We start from the raw sequence: 17,923 nt of genomic DNA, 5'->3' as shown, positions 1-17,923 counted from the left end.
AGCCTTGAGATCCTTTTAGTGACTGAGTTCAGAGGGAGAATATTGACCGTGAACTTCCTAAGGTCCCGAGAGGAATAGAACTCGAGTCAAGATTTTGAGTGAAGTAGGGGTTAGTCACCAGTGGTTCCTCCAACTCCCCTAAAGATTTTGTAAAACTGCCAACGAGAAAATAAGGAGAGAAAGGAGAATATGATTGTTTGTAGACCAGGTTTAGAGCTATGTAGTAGCTCTCCTGAAAGCTTTAGGAATGGTGGTAAGGTGGAGGGAGGTGTCTGGGGATGTCATTAAACCGAGGGGGACTTCACTAAATAAAACAATGTTAGATGCTCCTTTGCCTCCTAAATTGGTACATTTATATTTTGCTTTTCAAAGGTGGGGGTAGTAGCATGAAGGGGCCTGTGAAAATACTTTCACAGAAAAGACTTTCCCCTGTCATGATGCTTTACAGGTTAGGTATTTGTGAAAACCTGAAAGAGAATGGCTAGATGGAGGATAGTTAAACCACCTTTTCGGAGCTCTGCCACCTCTACTTGCACCTGGTAGGCACCTGCCTGGCAATTGACCTTCTTACTTGGCTGTTACCTCAAGAGCACATCGTGGTGCCACACCCAACACAGGGATTCTGAACCCAGTCAGAATGTTTGCATCTCTGTAAAGTCAATTCAAAGATTTTATGAGTCTCATATCTTATTCTGTTGAAATGAATTGGCACCCTTCCAATCAACATTTTAATTTGAGGTGTTCTCCAGCTTTATAGTACTTTGTCAACAAAGGACACTGAAATAACAGATTTTTATTTAGATGACAGCATGGTTGACAATTGAACTACCCAGAATTTATATGCTGATAACCACGATGCAGGCATTACACATAAATTACAAGTTCAAAAGAAATGTTTATTGCCCTCTGTGGTGGTTGACTTGTTGGGCACAAGAAAGTATGGCATAAATTGAGACACTGAGTAGAAAAGAGAGAGAGAGTGAGTAACTTAACATTTCCTCATCGCTTCTTTTGTCCAGGAAAAGTATTATCAGAGTTGAGCAACTAAATAAAAAGAGCCTCATTCCAGAACACATACAGGTCACTTAAATCACACAAAATGATTCCTTGAGTCTCTTTCTGAACAACAGTTTTGTGAAAGGAAAGTAAACAGGAGCTGGTAGTTTGGAGGAGGGTCAGCTTCAGATAGCATGTCCTCTTCCCCTAATCACAGTCGGGACTGAAAGATGCTGTATAGTACAAGATATTCAAATGTTTCCTGGGCCATGCTGAATCCTGTGTACTCCCTTAAGGTCAGGAACACTGTCCTGGTACCAATGGACAGGTCCCTGATGAAGCCCATCATCTCACCTGACACCTCCAGGTATTACTGCCAACTGATCCCTCATCATTGTTCTCCTTCTACCTCACAAGTCTTCCCAACATCATGTGTTACCTGAATCATCTTTGAACATTCTCATGGCCTTCAGTATCGGGCTGTGTCTTTGGAGTCTGCTTCTTTACCTGTATGGCCCTCTCTGCCCCTGCACCTGGCCTAGGTGCACAGGTGTTAAGCTTTGTATAGACTATAACTCCTTATCTATCATATCTTGCCACAAATGATTAACCTTGCTCCTTTGGAACACTGGCCAAAATACAATCTTAAAAGAAAAAATTGAGACAAATTCATTACAGAAATATTGTAATTTTCTTATAGGCTAATAACTCAGAACAGAGTGAAAGAGGAGAGATTGCATAGTGTTCTCCAGAAGGATACTAGTTCAATATACCAGAAAAGCTAAAACAAATCCAATAAAATAGAGGGAGAAAAAAAGAATGTTGAAGGAAAAAAATATTTCAGCTCTATACTATACAGTTCTGGATACTGAATTTCAGTGATAGAGAATCAGATTCAGAAATGGACATCTAGAATAATCAACAGAGTATGCAAATAGTTTCAAGATTTTGAGTCAGATAATGGGGACTAAAGCCCTAACTCTTATTAATGTCCTACTTGTATGATTTTCAAGCAAGTCACTGAATTTCTCTGCACTTTGGAGTCTTCTCTGCTTTGGGATAACAAAACTATTGGGCCTCCCTACCACATAGTGTTGCTTTGAGGAACAAAGAACACAATAAATGGTAAAACATTTTGTAATCAACATGTTAGAGGTTGCTATTCTTATTATTAATCTTGACTACTGTACAACTGGAGATTAAAAATCATGAAATGAAAAGTATTCTGTGTGCCTGTAGGTGGTCCCTGCTAACAAGAAGCTCATTGTCCTTGGTGGCAGGGTTTGGGGTAAGGAATTTAGTGGAAGCCAAGAAGATGAGAGGAGAGAAGATGTGATGAGTGTTGGAAAGCCCCATGCAGGGGCTAGAAAATGTAAAGGGTAATTAGACATCCTGAATCTGGGAAAGCTAAGGTGAGGAGGCATATGAAACCATCAATAATGTGATATTTCTAAAACAGATTTTCTCACCCAGCTCAGTGTTAGTAGAGTAAAACAGTGAAACCCGGGGTGAGTTTAGGACAAGTTGGACATACACTATTTAACATGGTAGAGAGTTGTGGCAACATTTCCTGAGGGAGAAGAGTGGCAGTTTCATCCATCAAAATCCTTCATTCTCAGGGCACAACAAAGCCCCTGGAAGGTATTGCTAATTGATCACCACACTGCTTTCTGCTAGATACTAAACACATCTCAGCCCATTGACTAGTGTTTGTAGCTGGTATTTCCCCTGCTAATGTCACTGTCCGGCCACTTCATTCCTACTTCCCTTGATAAATAGGGCATAAAAAAGTAATCTCTTTTTTTTTTTTTTTTAAAAAAAAAAGCATAAGCAGTTTGAAGATTTACAAAGAAATTTAAGGGAGTCAAAAATAGAAAAACACACACAAACAGAAAGATCTACTCAACGAGGCCTACTCTAACCATCATATTAAGGATTGCCTGTCCCCCACACCCACGTTCCTGATCTTTCTTACTCTGCTCTATTTTTTCATAGCCTTTATGCACTGTAATATAATTAAGTGTATTGGTTATACTCTCTCTCTTTGTATTAGGATGCCTCCATAAGTCAGCTTATAACATTGATCTCATCTTTGACCTCACTCATTTCATTATAATTAAATCAATTAGTACGAGACCTGTGTATGTTATCTTCTCAGCTGAAATGTTTCTTTCTTTAGATCTTAATCCCTGGAAACTTTTTGCAAGTTTAAAGAGCAAATGGTGTCTATAAAAGATTTATTATTTTTTATTACTCAATGTAAAACCTCAATTCTTCCACACTGGCAGCCTGGGTATGTGTGCCAATGGGACACTAACCGCTAGTGCCCTGATAGGGTCTGTGTATAGAGGTCAAAGTCTGGACTATCTCAGGAAAACTGGGTTACAAACAGTCTCATGGACACCTTTGGAAAAATTCCTTCTCCCTATTTTCTCTTTTGTAAAACTCTAGTCCTTAAAATTCTATGCTTAAAAAAAAAGAAGTGTTCTTAATGTCTTATATATGACCCTAAAAGCACAAGCAACAAATGAAAAAACAGATAAATTAGACTTTATTAAAATTAAAACTTTTTTGCTTCAAAGGACACCATCAAGAAATGAAAAGATAACCTACAGAATGGGCAAAAATACCTGCAAATTATATATCTGGTAAGGGAGTTGTATCTAGAGTATATAAAGAACTTTTACAACTCAATAATAAAACGACAAAGAACCCAGTTTAAAAATAGGTAAGGAATCTGAATAGATATTTCTTCAAGGAAGATATGAAAATGACCAATAGGCATATGAAAAGTTTCTCAAAACCACAAAAAATACCACTTTGCATATCAAAACCACAGTGAAATACCACTTCACACCAATTAGGTTGTATATAAAAATGGTAGCTTTGAAAAGACAGAAAATAATGTGTTGCTGAAGTTGTGGAGAAATTGGAACCTTCATACACTACTGATGAGAATGTAAAATCAATCTGAAAGTTCCTCAAACAATTAAACTATACAACCCAGCAATTCTACTCCTAGGTATATACGCAAGAGAAATGAAGATATATGTCTATACAATAAACTGTATATAAATATTCATAGCAGCATTTTTCATAATTGCTAAAAGGTAGAAATCCCCCAAATGTCTATAACTATGAATGGGTGAAGAAAAGTGGTATATCCATACAATGGAATATTATTCATTTGTACAAAAGGAATGAAGTACTGATACATGTTGCAACATGGATAAACCCTGAACAAACTACGGTAAGTGAAAGAAGCCAGTTACAAAAGTCCACATATAATATGACTCCATTCATATGAAAATGCAGAATATGGGAACCTATGGAGACAAAAGTAGATTATTCATTGCTTAGGTCTGGGAGGTGAAAAGGCTGGACATGAGGGGTTAGCTAAAAGATTGGATTTTTTAGGGGGGTAATGAAGATGTTTTGAAATTCATTCTGGCAATGATTGCACAATGCCTGTGAATGCACTAAAAAATCACTGAATTGTACATTAAAATGGGTGAATTGTATGGTATATGAATTATATCTCAATAAAGTTGTTTAAAAAAAGAATAGAAAAGAAGTGTTCCCTCCTCTTACATTTTTTATAATGGTTTGAGAAAGAATAAATATTAAATTTTTGAGTATTTGGTAGAATACAGCTGTGAAGCTGTCTGCTTCTAGACATTTATTTTGGGGGGAGTTTTTTATTCACTGTTTCACTCTCTGTTCTAGTGATTGATAGATCTGTATTTTCTGTTTCTTCATGAGTCAGTCTTAGAAGGATGCATAATTCTAAGAATTGTCCATTTCTTCTAGGTTGTCCAGTTATTTGGCTAATACTGTTCATAATCCTTTGTATTTATGTAATATCTGTTGTTATTTCTCCTCTTCATTTCTGATTTTATCAGGGCCTTCTCTACTTTTTTTTAATGAGTCTACTAACAATTGTCAATTTTATTTATCTTTTCAAAGAACCAGCTCTTAGTTTCATTGATCTCTTATATTGTTTTTGTCTCTATTTTTTAATTTCTGCTCTGATCGTTCTTATTTCCTTCCTTGGCTAATTTTGGGCTTTGTTTATTGCTCTTTTACTAGTTTCTTTGGGTATAACATTATTTATTTGATATTTGATATGTTTATTTGATTTTTTTTGTTTGTTTGTTCTTAAAGGAGGCCTGTATTGCTATAAACTTCCCTTTTCGTACTGCTTTTGCTGCATCGCATATATTTTGGTATGTTGTATTTTCAAATTTATTTGTCTTCAGGTAACTTTTGATTTCTCCTTTGAAATCTTCACTGACTCAATGGTTGTTTAGTAGCATACTGTTCAGTCTCCACATAGTGTGATTTTTCTAATTTTCTTCATATTGTTGATTTCTAGTTTCATACCATTGTGATAGGAAAAGATGCTTGATGTGACTTTAGTCTTCTTAAATTTATTGAGTCTAGTTTTTACAAAAGGTAGCCAGAATAAAGACTTTTATAATGCTAAGGCTTCTGGCAGAAAAAAATCTCTCAGCTTCACCAGAGGCAGAAAAATGGATACAAACTCATAGTGGAGGAATTTTGTTTCCTTTCTGTCATCCTCTCACTTGCAACCCTGGGCATAAGGAGTCAACCTATGGAGTCTAGTTTTTTTTTTTTTTTTTTTTTCCAAGCAAATGCCCAATGTACATTTAAGAAAAATGTATTCTGCTGCATTTGCACAGAATGTTCTGTACAAATCTATCAAATCTATCTGGTATAATGTTTCATTTAATGCTGCTCTTTCCTTTTTGACTTTCTGTCTAGATGATCTATTTATTTATGTAAGTAGTATGCTAAAGTCCCCTACTATTATTGTGTTGCTGTCAATTTCTCCCTTTAGGTCTGTTAAAACTTGCTTTATATATTTTGGTATTCCTTTGTTAGGTGCATATGTATTAATCACTGTTAAATCTTTTTGAGGAATTGTCCACTTTATTATTATATACTGGCCATTTTTGTCTCCTGTTATTTTTTTTGGCTTGGAGTATATTTTGTGTAATATGAATATGGCTAGATCCACTTTCCTTTGGCTACCATTTGCTTAGAGGTATTATCTTTCATCCCTTCACTTTTAGCCTATGTTTGCCTTTAGAGCTGAGGTGTATCTCCTGGAGGCAGCATAGTTGGGTCTTGTTTTTTAATCCATCCAGCCACCCTGTGCTTTTTGATTGCTGAATTCAATCCATTTACATTGAAGATGATTATTGATAGATGAGGACTTAGTACTGCCACTTTATCTTTTGGTTTCTGGTTGCGCTATATCTCCAATCCTTTTTTTTTCTCCTGTGTTTCTGTCTGCCATTTTTGTTTGTTGGTTTTCTATGACATTTTTCTCAGTTTCCTCTATTTTATGTTTCATGTCTCTATGTTTATCTTTTGTGGTTACCCTGAGGTTGGTATAAAACATCTCATAGATTAAATAGTCCTTTTTCTGCTTATAGCATCTTACTTATTTACCTATACAAGTTCTATCCTGTCCCCTTTTATGCCTTTGTTGTCTCAAATTATCCCTTTTTATCTTGTTCATTACCAAAATGAAATACCTCTAGTTATTCTTCTGCTTCCTTTTATTTTTCTTTTAACCTTTATGCTATAATAATGTATTTAAAAAGCTATTCTAAAAATGAGTTGCAATTTTTGGTCAAAGTTTTGTGTGCTTTTGCTTTTTTGTTCCTGGTAGAAGGATTCTTTCTACATTTCTTGTAAGGCAGGTCTAGTCTTGATGAACTCCCTAAGCTTTTGTTTATCTGGGAAAGTCTTTATTTCTCTTTAATATCTGAGTGATAACTTTGCTGAATAGAGTACTCTTGGGTAGTGGTTTTAATCTTTTAGTATTTTGAGAATGTCATTCCACTCCCTCCTGGCCTGTAGGGTTTATGCTGAGAAATCTGCTAATAGTCTAATGGGAGTTCTTTTGTAGATTACCATCCTTTTGTCCCTGGCTGCCTTTAAAATTCTTTCTGTTATTGACTTTTGACAATTTTGCTATGATGTGTTTTAGAAAAGGTCTTTTTCATCCAGGTAATTGTGTTCTCTTAGTTTCCTGAACTTGTATATCCAGTTCCTTCCCAAGTTTGAGAAATTCTGAGCTCTTACTACTTTAAGTACACTCTCTGATTCCCTCTCCCTTTCTTCTCCTTCTGAGCTTCCAGTTACTCTAATGTTGACCTTGCTAAAAGAGTGGAATAGCTCTTGTAGAATTTCCTTATTTTTAAATATTGTATTTCTCATTCTTCTTCTAATTTTATCATTTCTAGATTTATCTTTGAGCTTGCTAATTCTTTCTTTTGTATGGTCTGCTCTATTTCCAATGCTATTTAATGCATTTCTCATCTCATTTACTGAGTTCCACAGCTCCAGAATTTCTGAGTTTTTATTTTAGAGTTTTATCTATTTGGTAAGGTATTCATTCTGTTCTTTAATTTAATTTCTGAACAGATTAAACTGCCTTTTGGAGTTTTCTTGTAGCTCACTGAGTTTCTTCATGACAGCAATTTGAATTCTCTATCAGTTAGATCACAACATTCTATGACTTTGGTTTCTGGAAAACTGTCATTTTCTTTTTGTGGTTTATGTTACTTGGTTCTTCATGGGGTTAGATATATTGTTTCTCTGTCAGTGCATTTGAAAATAATGACAGGTTAGAAGCTAAAGTCCTTTCTTTTGTTTTCAGGTAGGTGGGGGTATAACATAAGTTTCTTTTGGTTTCTGGTTTCTTTGACCTCAGATACTCCTGGTTATATTCGAGAGTTGGCACTTTCCAGCTTGCACCATCTCTATGAAATGTTTGGCTCCATGCCTTCCTTATTGCTTCTCATGCCTCTGGGGGTCATTGCCTCCTTGCTTCTGCCAGAGCTGCTGCCACCACCATGATGGTGGCCTCTTCCCTTGTGTATAGGATCCCCTGAATCACAGGCTCTACTGCCATAAGGGGAAGGGGACCACTGGGGTGGGAGCCCTGGTTATGCAGGTGGCTCTACTTGTCCCATGTTGTAAGGTTTGTGGGCTCCACTGCTGTGGATGGGGGGTGGGGGGTGGGGTCATGGGCTCCTCAGCGGCTGGAGGGACAGGATTCCGGGCCCCACTGTTACTGTTGCCCAGTTAACTGTGACTGTGGGTGCCACTGCAGTGAGGAGGCTGGAGACACTTGTGCTGCCTCCCTTGCTGCTACTGAGTTCTCTGAAACTGGGGGTCAGCTGCTGTGGTCAGAGAGCTGGATTGCAGGCGATGATCCCGCTTTCCCTCAGTTCCGCCTCCTCTATGTATTCCAGTCCACCTATCTTTAGATGTACAGATGTGTGGAATTCTCTGGTGTCCTGATGTGTTGGCACCTTTGTTGAACTGTGGATATTTTACTGGTTGTAGATGAACGGGATAGAGAAAGGTAGCTTTTCACATCACCATGTTGCTGATATCATTAAGGACATTCTTTTAGAATGATTTCATCTTTTTTTGGCTTTTAAGAAGAGGCAAGTACAGTTTTAAACATTTTCTAGGAAAATATGGCTGTACTTTTCTGTGCTGTAGAATTATCCAACAGGTAACAATGATGGGTAAAATAAAGAGAACCATACCAAAGGACATGCCTAGGCAGTAAAACAAGGTAATTGAATGCATGGAAAATACAACCCATAGGCTTCAAACTCTATCTTAATATCTAGTCCCACTAGAGGTTGCCAATGAGTTTTTAAAATGTGTCTACAAATTCTGCTACCAAAAACACCCCTACGCAGGCTTATCTTTAAGGTTGCCCCTCTGTTCCTTGTTTGGTCTAGCATATTAGTCTTATTACCACAGGGTTATAAATGAGCAGTGAGAGAGCGGTTTGTAACCTTTGTCCAACAGCAGCCTTTCAACAAGTGGGTAAGAAGAAGCACTGGAGCTCCTGGGCTCAGCTCTCCATGGCCCTGCACATGTCTCTTGTGTGAGGCACAAGGCGTGAGCCATTCTATGCAGCAGACTCTACTGACACTCTTAGAAACTCTTATCACAAAACTATCTCTCCCACATAGGCAGATCACAGAAATGGGCTTAGAAAATTGGTTCTCGTGGCTTTCAGTTTGTGAAAATGGGCACCACTACCATCCTGAAGGCTATTCCCAGGTTATAAACCAAAGAGCAAGTTGCCTTTTGCAGCCACATTAAAATAGGAAGAATGATTCTTTTTTTTTTTTTAATAATGGTTCAAAGATAGTATAGAAACTTTGATAAAGGACACTCACTCTTTATGGGTATAAGGGTACTGGTTTTGCTACACTATGGCCTGAATTTGTTATTCTTTTCTTTCTAGTTAAAATTTCAGTCTAGGATATTTTGATCTCCCTTTTTACATTTCATTTATTATAAGTGAATACTTACTGTTAAGGATGCTAGGTTTCCTCAGCAAACCCTTCACGAAACTTACCAACTTTGAGAGCATCACATGTGCCTAAAAGGAAGACAAAAGCCACAGAAACAAAAGTCTGGCATATACTATGATCAAATAGGAGCTCTCAGCCAGTGACAATTCATCCTAATTTTTTTCTGCACACAGTCTAATTTTATTCTAATATAAAAAGCTATTGGTTTTACTTACAGAATCTCATTTTATCGTGTGCACTCAGCGAAGTCTGTTTTTTCTTTTTAATGTAATATTTTTGTCACAAAAATATAATTACAGCAGAAATTTTATAAAGCAGAACAAAAGAACAATATCAGTCCTAATCCCATTACCCTGAAATGTTTTGGCATACTCCCTTCTGCTATATTTGCCATGCATCTAAGGTTTACATAGTTATAAAATAAAAATGCAAATTATGATAAAGGCTAACTAATATAAACTATTCTAGTGGATGTAATCTAGTGTAGTCCAAAATTTTTATTGTAGAGTTAAGCTATTTTAAGTTTTATTTGTAATGAAACCCTTGATAAAAATTCATGAAATATTTTGTATTTTACATTATTTCATTAGATTGGATTTCTAAGAGGGCTAATTGACATGAGTGTTTGTATTATTCTCTACACACATTGCATACTTGTTTTCCACAGGGTTTTTGCCTGTTACAATGGTACCTTCAACATATGAGGATATCAGTTTCATCACATTTTTGCTTTTTATTGGACATTCACATAGGAATATTTTTTGTTGATCATTTAATGGGCAGTAAATAGTACCATGTTCTTTTATTCGTATTTCTTCGGTTTTAGTGAGGTTAAACAATTTAGTGAGATGTTTATGTGCCAAGGTAAACATATATTTACACCCTTTCTCCCAATCCCACGTTCTAAGACATTTTCTGCACTTTCCTGCTCCTCTTTCTGTATTGTGTTATGTTGAGTCGCAGAGAAGAAACTCCATTTACCTTAGAAATATCATGGCGACTTTGGTGAGTTAGAATATTCACATGGTAAGAGGGGTGGTAGAAGACAGATAAGCCAAATTGAGCTGGTGCTTTTGGAGAGAGTCTGGGTGGAAGAGAGAGAGAAGCTAGGGTCTAGAAAAACCATTGCTTTAATGAATGAAACCCTGGTGGGGGCGGGGGGTAAAGTGAACTTTAGGACATTTTTATGTGTCACATAGTGTAATCTTTCTTTGAGCCTCTTTGAGAGATTCCTATAAAGTTGTCTCTTAGTTTTTACATTATTTTGGGAGTTGAAATTTATTTATCCATCAAGCAATACTGTATTGTTAGTCTTGAGACAGCACACTTAAGTATGAGTTGGATTGTTAGTGACATGTTCTAGCCTTAAGGGGAGCTCAAGATCACCCCTTACACTGAGGAAGATATTGATATGAATCAGGCCTCTGGCATAATTCGGCCATTGAAACAGGGGATTTAGGAATTCTAAGAAATTCTTCATTCTGCAATGCTTGTACTCAAAGTTTCCTTTTCCATTTGGATTGCTATTCATTCTCAAACTCCCAATAATGCATTATTCCAAGTCTGGACTACATCCCCAATCTATTTCTCCAGCATCTTTTTTAGGAAGTCCTTGTGTTGGTATCTTGAGCAATCTATTCATAGCCTTCGGGAAAAATACTGAACTTTTCTCTGTTTTCCATGGTCTCATCTCTTTGTCTTTTCTCTTTACAGAGTGGTAAGATTTCAAGGGCCAAGATTCCATAGTATATAGAGACTAGGAACAAGAGTATAAAGGGAACTTTCAGTCTGGGTCTTAGTCCAGAGGACAAAATTATTTCACTGTGGTCCAGCCCAATTCATGAGGAGTCTGCACTAAGCTCTGGGTTCCAAGAATCATCTGGTTAACAGTAATTTGGCCCATTCTAATTCTTTGTATATATCTCCTTCATGAATCTGAAGAACCAGCTTATTGTCTGATTTTTGACCTAATAGCTTTCCATTTCATCATGACTAATATTGAAATTTCTCGTGTGTTGAATTTTATATATATATAGTCTTTGTCCATTTATTTATTGTTAATGCACCCAGGCTCTAGAGTTAGGTAGATTGCCTAGTTGGACCCATTTTTATGATCTTAGGCAACTTAACCAAACTCTTTGCCTCATATCCATATCTGTAAAATGGGGTAAGGAGAGGACAACCCTCCTCATAGGTGGTTGTTTGCACTAAACTACATGTAGATTTGCTATATCTTAACTTTGAACAGTAGAATTAAGCACTCAATATATATTAACTTTTTAAAAATTAATTAATTATTTAATTAATTATTTTTTTGGCTGTGTTGGGTCTTTTTTGTTGTGTGCAGGCTTTCTTTAGTTGCGGTGAATGGGAGCTACTCTTCATTGTGGTGCGCGGGCTCCTCATGGCTGTGGCTTCTCTTGCTGCAGAGCATGGGCTCTAGGCACGTGGGCTTCAGTAGTTGCAGCACATGGGCTCAATAGTTGTGGCTCATGGGCTCTAGAGCGCAGGCTCAATAGCTGTGGCTCATGGGCTTAGTTGCTCTGCGGCGTGTGGAATCTTCCTGGAGCAGGGATTGAATGCGTGTTGCCTGCATTGGCAGATGGATTCTTAACCACTGTGCCACCTAGGAAGCCCAATATATATTAACTTTTACAACCACCACTACTGCCACTTGTATGATAACACTATTAACATTTCATTATATTTTTTACAGATCTCCCATCTGTCTACTCCCTTCTTATTTACTTTTCAAAGTACATAAATTCCAAATCAAATCTGTTGACCTGTTATGATTCTCACTCATATCAAAAGTTCAAAAAGTTGGCCTTCATCTATCTTTGATAATTTTTTTTTTCTTTAGCTTTTGTATGGTTTGACTCTCAAAATAGCTGCCAAAAGAATAGAATGTTATTCTTATTTCCAGGAGAAGAAACTTCCCAGAGTCTTACTTTTTATAATTCATCTTTGAACTACTCCCTGAATCTTTATACTTCTTTATATAACTAAAGCAAGGAGGGATGAGCTTTCCAGTTTCTGTAGAGCCACAGAGACTCTGTTTTTGTGCAGTCTGTTCTTGCAAATAAATACAGGAGAGTCACCTACCATCTCTGTTGTGGGCCTCATTTTCTCTGTCTCTTAAATCAGAGGGGTAGGAGGACAAGAAGGATTTAGGTTGGGGAGAGCCCTAAGATCCTGTAACCACAGCAGCCATAGGATTAACTGCTCCTCAACATCAGAAACACAGGCATGTCTGAAATCCCTCCTACTTCTTCCCTGCCCTTGGCCGAAAAAGCAAAGATAGAAAAGAAAAGAAACAAAGCAAAATATCTTAACTTACAGTTTTGCAAATTCAGAAGAACCACATTTAAATCAAACAGTGTTCAATTCAGTGTTCAAAAGCAGGGCCTGAGCAGAGGTCTAATCCTAGCACCACCACTGCGGCACTGTGGATCGTGGACTAGTTTCTGGTCCACGATCTCTCTCAATCTCAATTTCCTCCTCTGTGAGATCACAAGAATAATAATCCCACTTCATCAGATGCTTTTGTAGACTAACACTAATAATTTTAGTAAAGACCTCAGTACCATGCCTAGTCATAGAATATTATTTTTAATTCCACATTTTGTAGCTTTTTAGAATATTGCCAACAAAGATTTTAAAGTCCGATGTTATTTTTGCAAACATAGCCAAGAATAAAGGAAATATTTCCTGGGGCCTTGTTCCAGAGAAGGAGGAAATAAATACTTCATCTTTTTTCTTGGAGATTGTAATGAGGCTCCATATCCAGTAATTCCAGAAGTCATGTTATTGCTTTTGACCTCTTTGCACAAGTGTGGTGGACAAGACACTACCTTGCTTCAGGCTTAAATATTCCTCACAGCAAAGTATGCTTCTAGTTTCCTATTTATCTCCTAAGGGTGTTTATCTCCTAAGGGCATCTGTGATCCTCTGAGTTCCTTTAGAGCAGAAATATTTTATTAGTGAAAAGCCTGTAAGCATTTTAAATTGGTGTTTGATGTCTGTTGTACTACTGGAAATTCCAGTTCTTTCTACTTATGTGGTAACACTGAGGATCCTTGGGCAGCCTTCATTCTTACCTTTTGTTCTGCTTTTCTCCCCCCATACTCCTTTCATGATCTCAGAAATGATCTCTCAGCCTGATTAGCCTCGTGTGTCAATATTCCATAAAACCCAGGAAAAATACCAACTACCTTTGCAATAGTGATCAAATGGGCTCCAGTTTCCCTGGTGTGTACAGAAAATGAAGGCCTTTCCCACCAACAGGTAGCCTGGGTCACAGGTATATTTGACTGTCATCCCAAGAAGAGAAAAAGTCCTTGTCCTCCAATGTGATGCCTATTGTGGATCTTGGGCAGATGTGGGCAAGCAAAGAACAAATTACCCACCCTGACCCCAATATAAGAAAAGACATTTAGTTAAACTTACAAGTATGAACACTCCAATACATTTAATATCTCTGTCTATTTGAACCACTTGAAAACCTCAGGAAGGCAGTTCCCAAGGTACTAAATATTTGCTGATCAATGGGGAGACCAGTTCTCTAAAACCAGACTACTTAGCCTTTAAACAGGACCATCTGTATTCTCTACCTGTAAATTTCATCAGGTGGGAATACCAGGGGGACCCACAAACTACCAATTCAATGCATTCTGTCCTCACTGGAGGTTGGAGCTTGTATAAATAATCACAGTCACAAATGAGCCTGATTGTCCGGTACTGTCATTTAAGCCAGACTAACATGTAAAAGGAATGAGCTACAGAGGTCAAAAGCATGAACTTACACTCCACTTGTCCAGGGCATCCTGAGCTCCCTTGGCTAAAGGTGAGATTAAGGGTCAACAAAATGCAGTCACAGGCTGGAGCTCAGAAATAACAAAAGTAGGGTAAATGTCCATGTCAGAGTTTTCTTAATTATTTACATCAATTCTGAAGTAAATGTTTGACATCAACATGTGCTTTTTGCTCAGAGTGCCCATCCATCTAGTATAAAGACAACTAGTAAAAGATATGGTATAAAAGTATCTTCTTTGTCATTTGTTTTCAGTGCTTTGAAAATATTCCCTGCAAAATCTGGGCTTCACTGATTCTCTCCACCCTCCACTCCTTCCTCTCCTCACCATCCCATTCTTCTCACTCCAGAAGGACAGGTCATCAGAAACCTCCAAATGGGATAGAGTGTGGCATGTCTAGAACCATCTATTACAAACTTAGCAGGTAATTCTGTCTCTGATATTTATAACAAAGCTATATTCACAAGCAAATGTGAATATAGTCACTACAGAAATATGGAGGTTTTACCTAGACATACTGATCCTTCTCGGGCATGGGGAAATGTGCACTGACCAGTAGGACAAGAAAGTTCACAGTGCAGGGAAGGGCTGCTCCAAACCCTGTTTCCCTGACTGTCACTGGTGCAGCGGGTGGTGCCTTCCCCAGTGAGGCTGACGGTCATCTCTCTGTCTGGGTGGAGGTTACATTTGTAAGACACAGTTGCCCTCAGTGTCCGCATGGGATTGGTTCCAGGAGCCCCCATGGATACCAACATAAGTGGATATTCAAGTCTCTTATATAAAATGCTGTATGTAGTATTTGCATGTAACCTAAGCACATCCTCCTGTATACTTTAAATCATCTCTAGATATTTATAACACCTAATATAGTGTAATGCTGTGTAAGTAGTTGTGAATACAATGTAAAAGCTATGTATGTAGTTGCTAGGGCAGGGTAAATTCAAGTTTTGCATTTTGGAACTGGAACTGTCTGGAATTTAAAAAAAATATTTTTAATCCTCAGTTGGTTAAATCCCCAGATGTGGAACCTGTGGATACAGTTCACCAGATGTACTATGTTTTCCATAGGGAATGTCTCCCAGAGAAGTTACTGTGTGGTTAAGGATAGCTGGGGGTGTGAAAAAAAATTTCTAGAAAGAACACAAAAACTTTAGTTTTCATTAGAGTTTCAATCAAAATGATTATAAAATAATTGTTCCCTGTGACTGTGTTAAAAATAAATTCTTTTTCTATGAGAATATAACTAAGGTGGATGGAATTTAAATATGTAATACTTTTCCTGAGAAGAGACTAACTCAGGTGAAACTTAAATTACAGTTTATTGCAAAAGTCAAAAATACCCTTGAGGTAGCTAAGTTTTTAATCAATTTGGAAGGCAATTAATTCTTTTCCCCCCCAGCAACCGTTTCATTGCCACTTCATGTCAGACATCATAAGAATCCTTTGTTGACAATGGGATATGACAGACAAGGTTTTGGCTCCCAAACATCTGAAGTTCCAGGGAAATCTTGGTGAAGTTTATTAATGTGTTCTATCGTTTTCAGTGGATGTAAATGTTTCTTGATGACTCAAGACCATTATCATCAGTACCAGTACCAAATACACAATAATGTCATCAGAATACATGATTCCCACAGGGTTCGTTATAGCCAGATTAAAGGCACCAGGGAGCCTGTCCTTCTTTTGTTTTTTTCTCCTTCCAAGCTTTCGGCTCATATTTATTTCTGTCCAACAGTGTATCTGTTTCTAGCAGTTCCTTCCTAAAAATAATTTGATGCTTCTAATCTTATAACAATGTAGGAAGACACTCAAGGTCATAAATGTGTTTGTAAACAAAGGGAGGGCCTCAGTACATCAAATGATGTTTGACTTCTCATACCTGAATGTTAACTATGTGTTCTTTCAAAGTTTACTTATTTTTTTCTTCCAGTTTTAATGAGATATAATTGACACACAGCAATGTATAAGTTATAAGGTATACAGTTAAAGAATTTGACTTACATATATCATGAAATAATTGTCATGGTAAATTTAGGGAACATCCATCATATATATATATATAAAAGAAATAGAAAAAAATTTCCTTGTAATGAGAACCCTTAGGATTTACTCTGTTTCATATATAACATACAGCAGTGTTAATTATATTTATCATGTTGTACATTACATCCCTAATGTCACCATACAGAAATATTAGTTTTTGACCATATTCACTACATTGTACATTTCATACAAGATTCATTTATTTTGGAACTGAAAGTTTGTACCTCTTAATCTTTCCCTCACTTATTTCCTCTCCCCAAGATACATACCACATCTGCATATTCTTTATACATTTGTCTATGGATGGGCACTTATGTTGCTTCCATATCTTGGCTATTGTAAATAATGCTGCAATGAACATAAAGGCCCATATATCTTTTCTAGTGTTTTTATCTTCTTTGGATAAGTACCCCAAAGTGTAATTTCTTGGTAATATGGTAGTTCTATTTTTAATTTTTGAGAATCTCCATACTGTTTTCCTTGGTGCTTGCACCAATTTACATTCCTGCCAACAATCCACAAGGGTTCCCTTTTCTTCACAACCTTGCCAACACTTGTTATTTATTGTTTTTTTTCTGGTAATAGCCATTCTGACAAGTGTGAGATGATATCTTATTGTGGTTTTGATTTGAATTTCCTGATGATTAGTGATGTTGAGCATCTTTTCATGTGCTTATTGGTTATCTGTACATCTTTGGGAAAATGTCTATTCAGGTCTCTGCCCATTTCTTAATCAGGTTGTTTGTCTTTTTGATATTGAATTGTATAAGTTCTTTGTATATTTTGGATATTAACCCTTATCAGATATATAGTTTGCAAATATTTTTTCCCATTTAGTAGGTGGTCTTTTTGTTTTGTTGATAGTTTTCATTGCTGTGCAAAAGCTTTTACTTTGTTGTAGTCCTATTTGTTTACTTTTGCTTTTGTTTCCCTCATCTAAGGAGACCTACCCTTCCCCCCACCAAATATTACTAAGATTGATGCCAAAGGACTTACTGCCTATGTTTTCTTCTACGAGTTTTATAGTATCATGTGTTACATGTAAATCTTTGATCCATTCTGAATTTATTTTTGTGCATGGTGTGAGAGAGTAGTCCAGTTTTATTCTTTTGCATTGAAAGCTGTCCAACTTTTCCAACACCATTTATTGAAAAGAAAGTTTTTTACCCATTATATAATTAATTGCCCATATAAGTTGGGTCCACTTCAGGGCTCTCTATTCTGTTCTATTGATTTATGTGTCTGTTTTTGTGCCAGTACCATATTGTTTTGATTATTGTAGCTATGTATATTTTGAAATCAGAGAACGTGATACCTCTAGTTTTGCTTTTCTTTCTTGAGATTGTTTTGTTATTTGGGGTCTTGTGTTTCCATACAAATTTTAAAATTATTTGTTCTAATTTTGTGGAGAATGCCATTGATATTTTGATAATAGGACTTGGATTGAATCTATAAATTGCTTTGGGTAGTTTGGTCATTTCATAAATATTGATTTTTCCAGTCCTTGAACACAGTATCTCTTTCCACTCTTGTGTTGGCTTCAAGTTCATTCATCAGAATCTTGTCATTTTCTGAGTAAAGGTCCTTAACCTCCTTAGTTAGATTTATTCCCAGGTATTTTATTCTTTTTGATGCATTGGTGAATGGGATTGCTTTCTTACTATCTCTTCTGATAATTCAATGCTTATG

The 17,923-nt window shown here is 36.8% G+C and overlaps 1 protein-coding gene across 1 annotated transcript in view; it reads right to left on the bottom strand.

Annotated features, from left to right (window-relative positions):
- The window catches only part of LOC130848830 (membrane cofactor protein-like), a 55,052-nt gene extending 40,118 nt beyond the window's left edge, over positions 1-14,934 (bottom strand). Inside the window, exon 1 of the mRNA XM_057727209.1 lies at positions 14,710-14,934. Coding sequence (XP_057583192.1) covers positions 14,710-14,934 — 225 coding nt within the window. The remainder of the gene's footprint in view (positions 1-14,709) is intronic.
- Positions 14,935-17,923: the final 2,989 nt, after the last annotated feature.

Source organism: Hippopotamus amphibius, chromosome 3 (assembly GCF_030028045.1).
Source record: "Hippopotamus amphibius kiboko isolate mHipAmp2 chromosome 3, mHipAmp2.hap2, whole genome shotgun sequence".
Classification (NCBI taxonomy): Eukaryota; Metazoa; Chordata; class Mammalia; order Artiodactyla; family Hippopotamidae; genus Hippopotamus; species Hippopotamus amphibius.
The sequence above is the reverse complement of the archived record's forward strand: the minus strand, read 5'-3'. Positions and strand labels throughout refer to the sequence as shown.